Raw genomic sequence first — 18,369 nt, 5'->3', positions numbered from 1 at the left:
ATTTGTGGGTGATCTCAGTTTGGCAGTGCATGACACCACGGATATCCTCTCCTCTCTGACTTCCACAGGGACCACTCCCTCCATGACTCCCTTGTCCACTCATCCCTTCCTACCATTAGTTCCTTTTGTGCCTAACTGTGACTGCAGGAAATGCTACACTTGTGGTCACACCTCCTCCCTCACAACCATTCGGGGCCCCAAACTGGCCTTCCAAGTGAAGTAATACTTCAGTTGTGAACTTCAATAAGTACACATGGGAAGTTGAGGTTGACATGGACATGGTGGGTCATAGGTCTTTTTTCTGTGTTGTACAACTATGTCTCCAACTATACTGAATTCCTCTGTTTATGGTATGTTTTTGAAAAAGCTACTTAAATTTAATGTCAATATTGAATGTAATTAATCAGATGATGATTAGTTTCAAAATATCCCAACGAGGAATCAGAAAAAAAATTGAGAGGAGTACAAGTACACAATCCTTTATCCAGACATCTAAAATCCAGAAAGCTCCAAAAACTGGCATTTTTTTTCCTGGTGCTGGTACAGCGGAGGGAGAGAGAGAGAGAGAGACAGACAGACAGCAGAAGAACTAGGTTGGCCGGAGTGGGGGGGGGGGGGGGGAGAGGGGAGAGACGGCAGTGCGACTTGAGTGGGTGGGGGGGAGGAGGAGAGACTACAGCGTGGCTCGGGTGGGCGAAGGGGAGAGAGATACCAGCGCAACTGGAAGAGGTTGGATACGGCAGAACAATTCGGGTGGGCTTAAATCTGGGGCAGCTGGCTTTTGTTCTGAAATCCAGAAAAATCCAAAATTCGGAACCCAAGGGTTCCGGATAAAGGATTGTATACCTGTATTTTAATTTCATGCATGTTCCTGAATTTAAGATGGTGGAATGATTTTTGAATTTTCTGTGCACATTTGGGGTGCTTTGTTAATATGCACTGTGGTATTTATCTTACATCTACACAGAATTTTATGACTAAAGAACAAAATGTACATAATAACGAATTCCTTTGTGGATGTTATTTCCTTGTTGTAAAAAAAATTCTTCCATTCTTTGAAGATTTACTTCAGAAACAGTACTCCAGTAATCCTTTAGCCAGCTGTTTTACAGTACATATTTCCATTGTATTTATTCCACCCCCCCGACAAATAATTGGGCAAAATCTGTTTAATTAATCTTTTTTCTCCCTTATGTATTTATTTTGCTGTGAACTTCACCAGGTATTATCACAAATGTTCTGTGAATACAAAAGATTGGCAAAAATTGCTGTAAATAGTGACCATGGAAAAGTGGAATCCGTGCGACTGGAATCTCTTAATGCTGGTTGACTATTGTTGGACACTGACATGAGAGGCATCAGATGCTGAGTATAAACAAAATATAGATGGCTAATTCTATTTGAACTGCTAATGTTTATTCAATGTTTTTCAATGACTTTAGAAGATAGCGAAAATAAACAAAGACAACTAATTTGAGAAGATTTAAATCAGTGATTTTCAACTGCCCCCCCACCCCCAAACTTGCATTCCAGCTTGAGCAATCCCTATGCAATAAGTGCTCTGTGATTAGTAAGGGATTGCTAAGGTGGTATGTGGATGGAAAGAAAAAGTTTGAAAACCACTATTTTAATTGTACCTAATTGACTCGTTATGTGCACGGTTTCATAAATCCGAAGGAAATGGACCAATGACAATTTTTCTCAAGCAAAATATTTCCGTAACAATTGGGCAGTGGTCCTAAACCTTCACTTCCCACTCACATTAAGCAATCCCTACCAATCACAGAGCACTTCTGGCATAGGGATTTCTTAAGGTGAAATGTGAGTTTTGAGGGACAGTTTGAAAACCACTGATTTAGACTAAAATATAGTGGAACATGTAATGCATATTTTCTCATATATGCAAAGCTAGTACAAAACTATCAGCAGCTGACATTGAGATATTTGCACAAATACATTTTTAAATTATGAAGTAGTGCTAATAAACATGTTGCTCTGTGTTCATATTTAAAAGCCTTCTTCTGAAGACCAGTGGAGAAAGCCATTACCTTTTCTGGAAGAAGAAAAGATAAACTTGCAAAGAATTGGTCAAAGAAGGTGGCAAGGCAGGCAACGACAGCGACCCCTTTCAGATTATGGCCAGTTTGTGAGCAGAAAGTTTTCTATTCCAGAGAATGGTCTTCCTATTCAACTGCCAAAAATGGACTTTGTGGATAGTGAAGGTATAATTGATGCATTACGTGATGATTCCAAGCCACTGAAATGTACCAATTTTCAGCAACATGGAAACCAAAAAAGAAGGCCCATCTCTATAATTGGTGGGTTCAATATCTATGGAATTAATAAGTCTGAAGAAATGGAGGACTTTCTTACAGTACAAGTAAGAATACACTTTTTATGCCTCTTCTACACAAAATGAAACTTTTCCACTTTGTTCTTCATCTTTGATTTAAAATTTCTCTTAAACTCTTCAGAGAATCTTTGTACCAATTCAACCTTTGGCATATTTGTAAATGCTATTTGCTGAAATAATATCTAAAAGGAAAATAATTTGTCAGAATATATTTGGCTTATTGGGATGCATTGTATATCTATTTGTGCATCCCTTACCTTTCATGTTGATAACTGTGTGGCAATTTGCTTAATTACTGATTTCATGGATCTGATAAAAGTGGATTAAAATCAGATTTGTAAAAGCTATCAACTTCATGACATTTATCCACCTAATGAAAATTCTCATGTTCTAAAGTTTAATTAAACTAAATGTTCTTGTTGTTTATCATCCAGGATAATCCATATATATCCTCTTTTGATCTGTCATATAGTGAGTAAAATGTTTTAAGTGGTATAAAGCAGAAGAAGCAACATTAGTTGAGTATTTGAATTGGTGAGAACTTGAACACTAGCCTCATCAGCGTTGCCAGATTATTTCTACTAGAAAATGAACTTGTGCATAGGTGAACTTTTGTATTATCAATTTTATTTTTGACCAAGAAGTATTTCATGTAACAGAGTGGAGAAAATAAAAAATGTTAATGATAGGAGGGTCACATGCCCAGAATAAGATAGATAAAATGTATGGGGCACATATTTCAGTGTGAAATAAGGATTAATGCCAATATTTATTATTATATTGTATTATTTAACTACTTTGAATTTCTATTTTCTATAAACAGCAAGAGAGTTAACTAATAAAGGAACCCAATATTGGACTAAATTCTAAATAAGGAACAGAGAGTAATGTCTAATTGAAGTAAGGAGTAAATGGAATTGAGGATACTTAATATGGTATATCTTAATATGAAATGAATACTCATCAAAAAATAAAAATAAAGTAAAAATTGCATGTGAGTGAAGTAGTGTTTAATGAGATGAAACATCTTACTAAAGGCAAAGTTCAAAATTTCTTCCATTGATAACTTTTTTAAAAATTGGCACGATGAATTTTATGTAGGTATCACTGGCAAGGCCAATATTTGTTGACCATTACCATCTTTAATAATAATATTATTATTATTATGTATTTGAATGGTCTAATGGTTGGTATCCTGCAAGTGGCAAAGTTTGCATGTGGCTTATATACTCCTCTTGGCACTGTTTTACTCTTTTGTTAAAATTAGTCATGTAAGAAATTTAATCTTTTATTGGCCACTTTTTATTCCCCCATTCCAATTTAATTGTTTTACCCAATTCTAGTGTCTTACTACTTTAAATTATTGAATCTTTCATCTTGAAAATAAGCTTTTTCACCCATCAGCCATTGAAAAGAACTGCCAAATTTAATCACATCCCTCATATCTTTACCTCCTTCCTCATCATATAAACTTGAAAATTTGCTTTGATGTACATACTCAATGGATTTTGAAAGTGCCAGTGAATTCTAATTCCATCGGTAGAGGTAGGGAGAGAGTGGAATATCCTGGTTTCTCCTTAACCTAGTCTTAATTACGAACAGACAAACATGTATTAGCAATTGAATTTTGGAGCATTCTTGCCCATGCAACTCTTTAGCAAGCAGAGTATTTCCACCCTGTAAGTCGCATGGAAATTTTCAAACTATAAAATCTTATTACCAGGCAATGCACTATCTTATGGCTCTGGTGGTTATAACAATGAATTAACTGGTGATGCAGAATATAAAATTAAGAGTCAGGGTAGCAAAGTTAAGATGTTAGATATTTAGCATTAGGAAGTCTGATTAAAGGATCAAGCAAATAACCTTGTACATCACATTATGTCATCACAGCTTGAAAGTGTAAGGATATGAACATGAAAATTGTGTGAGTAAAGAACTGCTAGCCTTTTCTAAATTGGATTATAAACATGATATTCATGAAATTAAAAGCCTAAACACATTTTTTTTTTCTGAATTCCTGTGGAATTGTTGATTCTGCAGCATGAAGGAAAAGTGAATAGCCACTTATTTTAATACTCTTTAAGATTTTCAATATTGGCACACATTTTATATGCAGACGGTCACTTATTACAAACATCAGTCATATTCCAAAAGATGAGAAAGAAATATCAAAATGTATCCCTTTATATTTTGTAGAAAGAAGGATCAGCCAGTGAATATTGATTGTATTTCTACATTTTTAAAAATTATTCTCAATTGTTCACATTTTATTTGTAGAAAAGTTAATGCTGAAATCAAATGTCTTCAGAGCTATATTCATGCCAAATTTCAGATATTTTGATGGAGCAACAGGTCAAGTGACACTAGTTCAAACCTATTTTCTGGTTTTCTTGGTGTGGAATTTGAACATTTTCCTTGTTAATGCATGAGTTTCCCCAGGTGATTTGTTTTTTTTTCCCAAATCCCAAAAATTAATCTAATGGTTGTTATTAATTAGTTCCTGAATATTATCCCCAATGTAGGTATCTGGGAGGAGAGTTGGGGAGAATTTGATTTGCTTGTGAGAGAAAATAGGTTTCAGAGAAATAAGTGGAATTAATGGGATTGGTTTGAGAATCAGTAATATACTCAATCAGTCAGATGCCTTTTATTTATGTCATGACAAATAAGAAAATACAATACTAAAACTTGGTCAATGGTATCATTTATAGCATAAAATTCTTCTAAGCAGTGTCAAGCAGAAGATCAAAGTCATTGGAATAAGATTTGTTACATGCATATTTTTGTGCACTTTGAAGTTAAATACTAAACCACCAATCCAAAATTTATTTTTATTACCCCAAATATTTTCCCAAAAAAACTCTTTTTAAAAAAAAAGTTTCCAAATTTTTGTACTGTGCATTACTTATGAATTTTTTTCTCTGCCTCATTCCTCTTCCAGTTAAGCTCATTTCTGTGTGGGGAAAAATATGATGTATACCATGAATTTGTTTCAGTTCACAATTATTATAAACTTGAAAGACTGAATTCAAAACAACTTGATTTTTAAAAAAAAATTAAATTTGAAATTCATTAGAACTTTACACTTAATATATACCTTTAATATTCATTATATTCAACAGTTATTTCACTTCTAATTATTATTTTTTTATTTCCAGTCAGTTGTCCGTCCACCTATTCCTTCACATCAAGTACCACCATACAAAGCAGTGTCTGCCAGAATTCGACCTTTAACCTTCTCACAAAGTACCCCCATTGGTTTAGATCGGGTTGGACGCAGAAGACAAATGAGGACATCTAATAGTAAGTGACATATATCTTAATTATATAGTACATTATAAACCTGATTTTAAGCATCTTCAGTCAAGCACATTTCTTAGCAGCAGAGATATCAATCCAAGCCAATTTTTTTCACACTGGCTTTGAATGAGCCACACAGCGATTAGAGCCAGAAAATAATTGCTCTTTATTCAGCACAAACAGAATGGGAGACCTGGTGATAGAATCTCTCTTGGTTTCAAAAATAGTAGTGCTGCTGGAGCTGCTATAACAGCACTGTTGCTGGTGTGAACCCAGGAGATTGGGGAGCGAAGACATAGTGCTGCTCTGCAAGATCCAACCACCCGGTCATAATGCTGGTAGCTCCAAGCTGGCTTTAAGCAGCCTGTTAAATGTGCTGACGATGTTTTCAATTAAAATCCTGCAATTGTGGGGTCTGTGCCCAAGGTGGTGGTGTTTTTATGCTCGGCAGCAGACTTGAGGGTGCAAACTCAGGGATCAGCAGACCAGTGCAGGACACCAGAAATAGGAATAACACCCTTGTCGTGTTGGAAAGAGTATTAATTTTGGTGGATTCACAGAAAGACGAATCTGGACACATGTGGAAACAATCATGTAACATGTGATTGTTACATTGCCAATGATGTCATAAGTAGCATTCTGGCATGGAGCGATGTCTGGGGCTTGGACCACAAGGCAGAGAAAAAGAAGGTGCTATGCATCGATGTTTTATAAAGTTCTGAGCTGGGCATCTAGCCAATGATTATCCTAAGTCATTTAAATGAGCCAATGGCAAGGTGTGCACTAATAGGTGGCCGGAGTCCAACTTGATTGACAGGTGATGTGACTTCCAAATAAGTTTCAGATAAGGATGACACATGACCACCCCCCAATCCACAATATTCCAGACAGGCAGAGAGGCCATGTGTTTCTCCACAATCCATATGTAACAACCTTCCTGTGGAGAAGGACAACCAGAGGAGACAACCCTACTGGTCAGCGACCATAGCAATGAACCAGCAAGGGGCTCAGCAGCCAGAAGACCCTATGGATGGTAACCACAGAAGCAGACCGGTGAGAGGCTCAGTGGCTAAAGGACCCACATAGGCTATAGTCAGTCAGTAACTTCCACTCAAGGACTCTATAACCGGGATATGTGAGGGTACTAAGGGTAAAGGAGGCTTTCAAAGGGCCTCAGACCCTGAAAGCTTCCTGATCATGTCAGAGGTTTGGATCTGGAGCTCAGGTTGCCGATGGATTGAAAAAGTGTCTTTATGGTTGTAGAGGCTGCGGGAGCTCTGGAAGCGAATCCACTGACATTCAATGTCTCTAAAGGGACTCTCTTTTGCTACTCTTTCTCCCTTACTGTAAGGGATTGGGCAGTACAAATGGTGACTCTGTCTGATTTACAGCAGGCAGAAGGAAATTTTGTGTCATATTACATTTTCTGTATTATTACATGACAGTAAAGGAATCCTGAATATTAGGGATTTATACTTTTAAGGACAAAAAATACAGCAGGCGATTGTATAGTTTCAGTAATTATGAGTTTACTTCAATATTTTGGGTGCAGATAAGCGGCTTTGTAGAATTGTATATTGTCAATGGGAGCATATTATCAATCAATAATACACCTCTGAAGTTTGAAACACCTTTTATTGGGAATCCAAAAGAGCTGCCTTTTACCACTGTTAGATGACAGAACAAATACAATCGATAAAACAAATACTGATTAATAGGATCACTATGTCCATAATCATGTATTAAGTGAACCCCTTTTAGGATCATAGAATCTTACAACTTGTTCATGCCTTCGTTATTCTTTTCTTTTTAATATATTTTTATTGAGTTTAACATAATTAGCATGCATAATAAATGATAATTACATAATAAATATAACCATATAACCATATAACAATTACAGCACAGAAACAGGCCAATTTGGCCCTTCTAGTCTGCACTGATCCAAGTACCCTCCTCTAATCCCACTTATCAGCTCTCTGCCCATATCCCTCCATCCCCCTCGCATCCATATACTTATCCAACTCTTTCTTAAATGACAAAATTGACCCTGCCTCTACCATTCTTTCCTGGAAGCCCATTCCACATAGAAACCACTCTCTGAGTAAAGAAGTTCCCCCTCATGTTACTCCTTTGCCCGTCAACTCTCAACCCATGACCTCTTGTATCCATCTCTCCTACTCTCAATAGGAAAAGCCTTTCTACATCAACTCTATCTATCCCTCTCATTATCTTAAACACCTCTATCAATTCCCCTCTCAGCCTTCTACGTTCCAAGGAATAAAGACCTAATTTGCTAAATCTCTCCTTGTATTCCAGATGCTGAAACCCAGGCAACATTTTTGTAAATCTTCTCTGCACTCTCTCTATCTTGTTAATATCCTTCCTTTAACTCGGTGACCGAGTTAAAGTACTGCACACAGTACTCTAAATTTGGCCTCACCAATGCCTTGTACAGTTTCATCATTACTTCCCAACTCCTATATTATAGGCAAGCATATTAAAGGTCTTCTTCACCACCCTATCCACATGCCCTCCTACCTTCAGGGAACAATGCACCATTATTCCTAGATCTTTCTGCTCCACTGCATTTTTCAATGCCCTCCCATTTACCACATGTAACCATAACCATATAACCATAACCATATAACCATTTACGGATCTTGCTTTGATTATTCTTTCCAAAATGAAGCATCTCTCACTTATCAGCATTGTGTACAAGCAAATGCATACCAAAGGGAGATGAAAAAAAAGTTAATAATATGTGGTTATCTACATTAATAGTTATTTGTAATAACTCAATCTAGAATTAAACATAATGAATGCAACCATGTCAGACTCATTATTAGGCTGTAATATTAAAATAAAAAGGATTTTAAAAAAATCTAAAGGACTTAACTAATCTAATCCCCTCCCTGTAATCAAGGTTACCTTTTATGAGAAGAAAAAGAAATCAATTATGATGTGAAATTACTGATGACCCCCAGAGAACAGACAAAGAATTACTGGAACGTATAATATTTATTGACTCTTCCAATTATAACTTTTTCTAAGAATGGACCCCATAACTTCATAAATTGAAACTTACTATCTTTAATACTATATCTGATTTTCTCTAAACTTTTTAAAATATTTTACTTTTGATTTTTTTCAGTCATGCAAATCCAATGAACAGAATTTTACACTCTCTCCGCCTATCCCTTAAATTATACAAATTCCAAAATATAAAAATACAAAAATCTTCTTTCTTTTCTTTGGCTTCGCTTCACGGACGAAGATTTATGGAGGGGTAATGTCCACGTCAGCTGCAGGCTCGTTTGTGGCTGACAAGTTCGATGCGGGACAGGCAGACACGGTTGCAGCGATTGCAGGGGAAAATTGGTTGGTTGGGGTTGGGTGTTGGGTTTTTCCTCCTTTGTCTTTTGTCAGTGAGGTGGGCTCTGTGGTCTTCAAAGGAGGTTGCTGCCCGCCGAACTGTGAGGCGCCAAGATGCACGATTTGAGGCGATATCAGCCCACTGGCGGTGGTCAATGTGGCAGGCACCAAGAGATTTCTTTAGGCAGTCCTTGTACCTCTTCTTTGGTGCACCTCTGTCACGGTGGCCAGTGGAGAGCTCGCCATATAAGATGATCTTGGGAAGGCGATGGACCTCCATTCTGGAGACGTGACCTGCCCAGCGCAGTTGGATCTTCAGCAGCGTGGGTTCGATGCTGTCAGCCTCTGCCATCTCGAGTACTTCGATGTTAGGGATGAAGTCGTTCCAATGAATGTTGAGGATGGAGTGGAGACAACGCTGGTGGAATTGTTCTAGGAGCCGTAGGTGATGCCGGTAGAGGACCCATGATTCGGAGCCGAACAGGAGTGTGGGTATGACAACGGCTCTGTATACGCTAATCTTTGTGAGGTTTCAGTTGGTTGTTTTTCCAGACTCTTTTGTGTGGTCTTCCAAAGGCGCTATTTGCCTTGGCGAGTCTGTTGTCTATCTCGTTGTCGATCCTTGCATCCGATGAAATGGTGCAGCCGAGATAGGTAAACTGGTTGACTGTATATCTGATTTTCTCTAAACTTTTAAAAATATTTTACTTTTGATTTTTTTCAGTCATGCAAATCCAATGAACAGAATTTTACACTCTCTCCGCATAATGATTTCCTCCTCCTTAAACCCTTCCTTCCCTATCCCTTAAATTATACAAATACCAAAATATAAAAATACAAAAATAGAGACATACAAAAACCACCTAAATACCGACAAAGAAAACGATCCTCCTCAAAGCTGAGGACCTTGGATATTAAATAAAAACAGATAGGGGCAAAAACACGTCATCTGCGCCACATTCCTCATTTCATACTCTTAATCTTTTACTTGCTGGGATGGATTTTTTTTCTCTTTTTTTGGGTAGGTATATATAGATTTGCGCAACTTTGTGGTCCAAAGACCTGTACTGTGCTGTAATGTTTTATGTTAAAATTACTGCTGGGAGTGAAATGTCCAAGAATACATGATGAATTGAAAGGACAAGGGATAGGAGAGGTGACTCTGCTTGTAAAAAAAAATTGGAATCAAATCCTTGGGAAGAGGAGGCAGTGGATCAAAAGATGTAGAATAGCTGTGGGTGGGCACAGTTTAAAAAAAAACTCTGATTATCCAAAATCGTATTCTCCGAAACCCTTATTTACCCATTTTGGATAATTGGAGTGGTACTGTATATAAAGGCCTCCAAACAGTAGTCAGGAGGTGTCAAAAAAATTCTGTAGGGCAATAGAAAAGGCATCCATAAAGGGCAATATTACAGTAGTTACAGAGAATTTCAATATCCAGATTGTTTGGGAAAATCAAGGTGGTGCTGGATCTCAAAAGAAAAAAAGAAATTTATAGAATGCCTTTGGGATGGCTTTATAGAACGGCCTGTAGTTGAGCTGACTCAGGGAAATGCAATTCTGGAGTGGGTTCTTGTTTAACTCCCTTCTGTGTTAGGTGTTGTGCAAAGAATCTGATTTGAAAAGGGAGCTTAAGATAAAGGAACTCTTAAGCAGTAGTGATCATAATATGACAGAATTCAGCCTGCAGTTTGAGAGAGAGAGAGAAACTAAAATCAAATGTATCAGTATACCAGTTGGACTGCTGAGTTATGCGAGAGGATCTGACCAAAGTTGATTGGAATTAGACACCCACAGGGATGACTGTGCAATGGCTGGAGTTTCTGAAATTAACAGCATGAAGAAGTGTTCTAAAAGGAGGAAGAGGAAACTGGGGCTGACAGGGAAAGAAAGACCATATAAAACCAAAATTAGTGGAAAGCTGGAGGATTGGAATGCTTTTAAAAACCAACAGAAGGCAACTAAAATAGCAATAAGGAAAGAAAAGATGAAATAAGAAGGTAAGTTAGGCACTATCATAAAGAAGGATGTGGAGTTTTTTTTTAGGATAAAAAGAGCAAGCAAAAAGCAAGGGTGGACATAAGTTCCCTGGAAAATAATGCTGGGAGGTAGTATTGGGGGACAAAAAATGGCAGACAAACTCAATATATTTTGCATTGGTTTTCATTGTGGAAGATGCCAGCAGAGGTCCAGAATTTCAAGGGTGTCAAGAGGCCCAAGTGGGTGCAGTTGCTGTTACTAAACAGAAGATACTAGGAAAGTTAAACGATCTCGGTGGATAAATCACCTGAACCAGATGGACAACATCCTAAGGTTCTTAAAGAGATAGTTGTAGAGATTGTGGAGCCATTCGTAGTGATTGTTCAAGAATCACTAGATTATTGAATGGTTTCAGAGGACTTGACAATTGCAAATATCAACTTCACTCTTTAAGAAGCAAAAGGTAGGAAATTATTGGCCAGATAGCCTGACTTCATTCTTAGATCTTAGAATCTATTTTTAAGGATGAGTTTTGGGGTACTTGGAGGCACATAGTCAGCATGGTTTCTTTAAGGGAAATCTTGCCTGACAAACCTGTTGGAATTCTTGGAGGAAATATCAGGAGTGTCCGTGGATGTTGTTTACTTGGATTTCCAAAAGGCCTTTGATGAGCTGCCACATATAAGGATGTTAAGCAAGATAAGAGCCCATGGTATTACAGAAAATAAATGAGCATGGCTAGAAGGTTGGCTGACTTAACAGGAGGCAGAGAGTGGGAATAAAAGGGGCCTTTTCTGGCTAGCTGTTCTCTGTGGTTTGGTGCTGGGAGTGCTTCTTTTCATGTTGTATGTCAATACAAATGGATGACAGAATTGATGGATTTGTGGTCAAGTTTAGGACAATATAAAGATAGTAGAAGGGGCAGATAGTGTTGAGGAAGCACTGAGGATGCAGGAGGATTTAGACAGCTTAAGAGATTGGGAAAGGAAATTAGAGAAGGAATACAGTGTAGAGAAGTAGATGATCATGCACTTTGCTGGAAGGAATAAAGGTAGAGACTATTTTCTAAACTGATCATGAGTTCAGAAATCTGAAGTGCAGAGTGACTTGGGAGTGCTCATGCAAGATTCCCTGAAGAATGTAGATTCAGTGGTATTGAAGGTAAATACAGTGCTAGAATTCATTTTGAGAGAGAGAGAGTATAAAAGCAGGGATGTATTGTTGAGGCTTTAGAAGGCACTGGTCAGACCACAGTTGGGAGTATTGTGAGCAAGTTTGGGCTCTAAGGAAGGATATGTTGGCATTGAAGAGGGTCCAGAAGAGTTCCAGGAATGTTTGATGATTCTGGCACTGTATTCATCGGAGTTTAGAATAATGAGTGGGAGATATCATTGCCCATCGACCAGTATTACTTATGTCAACAGTGATGAAGTGTTTTGAAAGGCTGGTAATGAAGAATATCAGCTCCTGTCTGAGCAATGACGTGGATACCTTTCAGTTCGCCTATCATAGGAAGACCTGGACAGCAAAGATGCATATATGAGGATGCTCTTTATCGACTACAGTTCAGCTTTTCATACCATCATCGCCTAAAAACTGATCAGCAAACTCAAGAACTGGGACTCAAAACCCCACTTCGTAATTGGATCATGGATTTCCTCACCTCCAGACTGCAATCAGTGCAGATTCGTAAGAAAATCTCCTTCACAATCTCTTTCAGTATCAGAGCACCATAGGGCTGTGTTTCTATCCCCCTGCTCTACTCACTTTATACCTACAACTGAGTGGCTCGATATGACAATGACACCATCTACAAATTTGCTGATAATACCGCAATAGTGGGTTGAATAAAGGAAGGAGATGAATCAACCTGCAGGATGGAGATTGAAAACTTGGCTAAATGGTGCACCAACAACAACCTTGCACTCAATGTCACTAAAATAAGGAGCTGATTGATAACTTAAGGAAAGGAAAGCCAGAGGTATACAATTCATTGATCATTGGGGGATCAAATTTAAGTTCTTGGGCATCTCTATCTCAGAGGATCTTTCCTGGACCCAACACATCAATGGCATCGTGAAGAAAGCATGACAGTGCCTTTACTTTCCCAGGAGTTTGTGGAGGTTTGGTATGACATCAGAAATCCAGGAAAATTTCTACAGAGGTGTGGTGGAAAGTGTGCTGACTGGCTGCATCACAGTCTGGTATGGGGACACCAATACCCCTGAGTGTAAAGCCCTCCAAAAGGTAGTAGACACAGCCCAGGACATCACAGACAAAATCCTCCCCACTATTGAGAACATCTACAGGGAATGCTGCTGTTGGAGAACGATAGCAATCATCAAAGACCCATACCACCCAGCATACACTCTGTTCTCGCTGCTGCCATTAGGAAAGAGGTATAGATGCCACAAGACTCACACCACCAGGTTCAGGAACAGCTGCTACCCCTCCACCATCAGACTCCTCAATGACAAACTCAATCAGAGTCTCATTTAAGGACTCCTTGTTATGCACTTTATTGATTTTCTTTTTTATTCTCTCTGTATTGCACAATTTGTTTATATTCTTTATGTTTACAGTTTTTGTTTACATATTTACACTGTACAGTTTTTTTGCACTACCAATTAGTCGTAATTGTTGCATACCTGCAGGAAAAAAAACCTCAGGGTTGTAGGTGATGTCATGTATGTATTCTGACAATAAATCTGACATCCTATCAAATTCTGAAAGACCTGGATCGAGGGGATGTGGAGAGGATGATTCCTATGGTGGGGAAGTCTTGGACCAGAGGACACACTCTCAGAATACAAATACATCCCTTTAGAACAGATATGACAAGAAATTTATTTACCCAGAGAGCGGTAAATCTGTGGAATTATTTACCACTTACAGCTGTGGAGGCCAACCTATTCGGTATATTTAAGACTGAAGTAGATAGGTTCTTGATTAGAAAGGGAATCAAGCATTACAGGGAGAAAGTAGGAGAATAGGCAATAAATCAGACATGATGGAATGGCTGAGGGGACCCTAATTCTGCTTCTACATTTTATGGATAAATGCATTAATTTCCATGTAGTGCTTTATTAGAACTGTTACATGAGGAATGTGATCACAAGGCCTGTCTCGTATGGAAGACATTTCAGATGTTCAATGGCGAATCTCAAATGGAATCGCACATCGAGATTTTCAGAGTGGCACAAATTGACCTGGAAATGGTCACTGTTGAGTTCCACAAACCAGGGGAAATTTCCCTTTCTAGCCATGTAATACTAAAAATAACAGCACAGTGAAATAAGATGTTTATGCTTGTATTTTTGATGTGTACTTTACAAAAATCCTATTTTCTTTTTACTGTAATTTCTTAATATTTGCTGGATGCAGATTTAACTGATGACAAATTTTAAAAATAAGAGGGTTGTACATCAGCTATTTTTTTTAGAATCATTTGAAAGGTAATCTGGAGAAGCATCATTAATAATGCACAGCGGCATTTATGGTAGCTATTCATTTATATTCTGATCCAATTCAATTGGTGGCATTCAGATCTTTGGGAGGGGTTTGTTATGATGCTTGCAAATGCTGTTTAGAGAAAGAGGGGGGTTCTGAACATGTCATTGAAAGAAATTTGCTTTCTGAGTTGGAACTTGGTGATTTAAATTTTTTAAAAAATTATTATTATATGAATGAGATACATTTTGGAAAATGTCTATTTAAATTTTGAAGTTGCATATTTTACCAGTTAGGGAATTACATATTTTTATTCAAATATTTAATGAATCTTGAAGAACTTGTGCAAAAAAAGCATTTCTTAAGATACAAGGGAAGAACAATTTTACAAGATATATTTAATATTGCTTATTCTTTTGCTGTTGTAACCTCCCTAGAGCCACCCCATGACATCAGAATAAAATACTGAGTAGTTGCAAGTATAGTGTATGGTAAGCCGCTTGTGCTGGATTGCTGTCTGGCCTGATGAAATAGGCACCCAATAGAACGAATGAATTTCAAACATACAGGATTTGCTGTGTTGGGGAAATAACAGTAATTCTTTAACCTAACTCGGGTGCTTTGCTGTTAAACACAGAATTCATTTGCAAGAATGGTAGCGAGGGGGGAAATGACCAGATTTTGGAGTCTAGAGAGTCTACAGCTTGGTATGTATGGAACAAATGTAGTGGTGATTTGAATACAGCTGAAAAAAATTAAAGGTATAATTCCTTCAGTGGAAGTAGCTCGCAGTAATAATGATGCATCACATGAAATATGAAAACTTGAAAAAAGATACTTGCTGTGCATTTATCCAAGGCATTCGCCATCATGATCTGGAAAATGGGATTGCCAATAACTAAGCGCGTAGGGCAAGGCTTTTTTAAAATTGATAAATGATATGGTTCTGTTTCTCAGAAAAATAGGATGCGTTAACTATTGCTTAAGTTTCTATCTTTTAGAGATGGCTCAAAATTTTAAAATGCAAGGTTCTTAGCACATAGAAATTGCTTCTTATTATCTCTTGGAAAACACCTCGTGTGGAGTGAATGGTCTAAAATGATATCTGAAGGTATTTTGTGAATATTTGTCATTTTAGTAAATGCACTTTATAGTTTGTAGATGGAATTTGTGCACATTAGTGTTGTCAAAAATTATGGAAATAAACTACCTTTTTTTTCCTTGAAGCAGAAATTTAATTTTATAATCATAATATCCATAAACCAATCTTGCAACTTGGGTATTTGTTGTAATATTGTTCAAAATTAGGCTTTTTGTAATATACTCAGCATTTTAAAAATTGTAATGTTAATACAGTAGCTCTAAACAAACTATATGAACAGTTGATTTTTTTAAAAGCTGCATTTGATGGTCTGTTGTGGCAGATTTATTAATTAGTACAATTTTTCTTCATTGTTCAGATCTGACAATAAATCCAAAATATTTTAAATACCTGAGTCAAATGAATTGATTGAAAATCCTTAAGAATTACAAAGAATTAGGCCCTTAATTTTTATATTAAAATTCTAATAAATTCAAGGCCTACATATTTATAATTTTTTAGGCTTTTCAATCAAACATAACCAAATTTAGCAATGGTATTAAGCATTTATATTTCCATTAGTTTAGTGATATTAATAAACGTGCTTTGCACAATGTATTGTTTCCTCATAGAAGTACATTTTAGATGGATACTATAAGCAATTTGAAGATCACGAAAATTAGAGTTACACAGCATTTCGTAAAATTCATAAAATGTATTTAAGGTTTTAGATTGGTGTAACTTACTACAGTAATTTATTGTGAAGATAATGGCAACGTTTCCTTGGCTGGTTATTTGACTTGGTCTCATGAGCAAGCAGTTCTTGTATCCGAGCAACAGTGCCAGTTTTTACTAAGCATATCTGACTTGACATTTGCTGGTGCTTAATAAGTAGGCCAGAACCTTCCTAAAGTTATTTCTTTTATGGCATTGTGTACTTGTTGATATCATTGGATTGATAATTTTTAAAGTTACTTATTTTAGGATTAAAGAGGAATGCTGTAATTGTGAATTTAAATTTTAAACACATTTTACTCTGCTAATTTTTGTTTCAATGTCAACTTAAATCAGGGGTTCCCAGCCTTTTTGTTCCTCTGCACCCCTTGGGCATTTTTATAGGTTCCTGTGTTCCCTCTAAAAATTAAGGATCAAAACAACACAACACTGTGCAATCTGACTGCAGATGACAACACCATGTATTGTACAATAGTGGCTATTCTCTCAGACCCAATGTACCCCCTGAAAAGTGCAAATGTACCACTGGAGGTACATATACCCCAGGTTGGGAACCCCTGATTTAAGTGGTAAATATAGACATTCAACATGGTAACAGGCCTTTTCAGCTCAGAAGCCCCCTGCCACCCAGTTATACTCAATCAACTTACAAATCCTTTTATGTTTCGAACAGTGGGAAGAAACCCATACAGACAAAGGGAGAACAAACAAACTTCTTACTGAACCCCTGTCCTGATCACTGGCTTTGTAACAGCATTGCGCTAACTGTTCCATAGTGATTAGGGGGTTGCACTGTTTTATGATAGCGTGAAATGTGTAAATGTATTAACCAAAGCAGAAAATGCTAGAAAACACTTCACACATCAAGCAGTATCTTTGGAAAGAAAGAGTTAATGTTTCGGATTGAGCTGAGTTTTTCTGCATTTTATTTTCTTTTTGTAGCATCTGCATTTTCCAAAAAAATTCAAAACTATTATTCCCAGTTTTAATAATGCAGTACTTCTAGAACAGATTTTACTTTTAAATTGTGTAGCTGCTTATTATTTCAACCACAGGGTTGCAATTATGTTACGCGTGATTATATTTATCAGAACTCTGCAGATTCATATGTATCTACACTGTTCTTTGTCAATAACAATTAATCTAAAGCACAAAATATTATTTTTATATCAATGGAAACCACTTTCAGAAGTAGCCAATTGTTAGCTTTATGCAGAAAGTTTTGAACCAAACTGGTGAGGGAAAAATAATGACATGAACTAAACACAGCACTATTTATATGCAGATTTCTGAGCAAGTTTGGATTGAAGAAATACGTCATGAGTTGCAAATCTCAAAAAGTGCTAAAAATTTGAGGAGACTTTTACAAACACCATCTCATGGCTTAACCTCACTTTTAAAACCTGGCTGGAATTGCATATTAATTGCTCATTATTCTTACTGCAGAAATGTTAAGGTATAAAGTGAGTGCTCTTTTTGTGACGTGATTGTTAAATTAAATATCTCTGGCTGTGATTGTTGTGAAAACAAAGAAATGCTGGAGGATCTCAGCAGGTTTTGCATTGTCCATAGAAAGTAAAGATATATATAACTGACATTAGGGCCTTGAGCCCTTCTTCAAGAAGGTTATATATCTTTACCTCCTATGGGGCCTGTGCTTTTCACTTATGACACCAAAGACCACAAGCTAATGGTCATGGGAGGTTAGAGCACTGGTTTTGTAAACCAGGGGTTGTGAGTTCGTTCCTCACTTGGGCCTCATATCTGTAAGAGGCGCTGGAGTAAGTGGCGACTCTAACTTATGGTTGACAAAATTAAAGAATTTCACGTACTACATTCTAAATGTAGTATTATGTGACAATAATGGAACCTTTCCCTTTAAATGATGTCACGTGCAGTCCATTGATTTGGCCAACTAAGATGAGTTCCTGATCCCTTCACTTTGAGCCACATTTTTGATCTTGCCATTTTTTAAATAGGCAATGGTATTTTATGGATTTTTAAACTATTAATCAAAATGATATCATTTTAGAATCCTCTGATCATGAAGCCCTACTCCTGCTTGAATAACCAGTAAGTGTAGATTTCA

General features: G+C 37.1%; 1 protein-coding gene across 18 annotated transcripts in view; it reads left to right on the top strand.

The window, feature by feature from the left end:
- Nucleotides 1–18,369, top strand: part of LOC138739425 (spermatogenesis-associated protein 13-like) — a 160,053-nt gene that overhangs the window by 95,599 nt on the left and 46,085 nt on the right. For 16 of the 18 annotated variants that reach the window (XM_069891421.1, XM_069891431.1, XM_069891426.1 and 13 more), the window contains 2 exons: nt 2,015–2,380; nt 5,515–5,659. In XM_069891421.1, the coding sequence (XP_069747522.1) occupies nt 2,015–2,380; nt 5,515–5,659 (511 nt within the window). Of the gene's footprint in view, nt 1–2,014; nt 2,381–5,514; nt 5,660–14,959; nt 15,172–17,565; nt 17,744–18,369 lie in introns of those variants that run through there. The other 2 variants (XM_069891435.1, XM_069891434.1) reach the window with 2 other exon arrangements.

Source organism: Narcine bancroftii, chromosome 7 (assembly GCF_036971445.1).
Source record: "Narcine bancroftii isolate sNarBan1 chromosome 7, sNarBan1.hap1, whole genome shotgun sequence".
Lineage (NCBI taxonomy): Eukaryota > Metazoa > Chordata > Chondrichthyes > Torpediniformes > Narcinidae > Narcine > Narcine bancroftii.
This window is presented reverse-complemented; position numbering and strand designations above follow the sequence as displayed.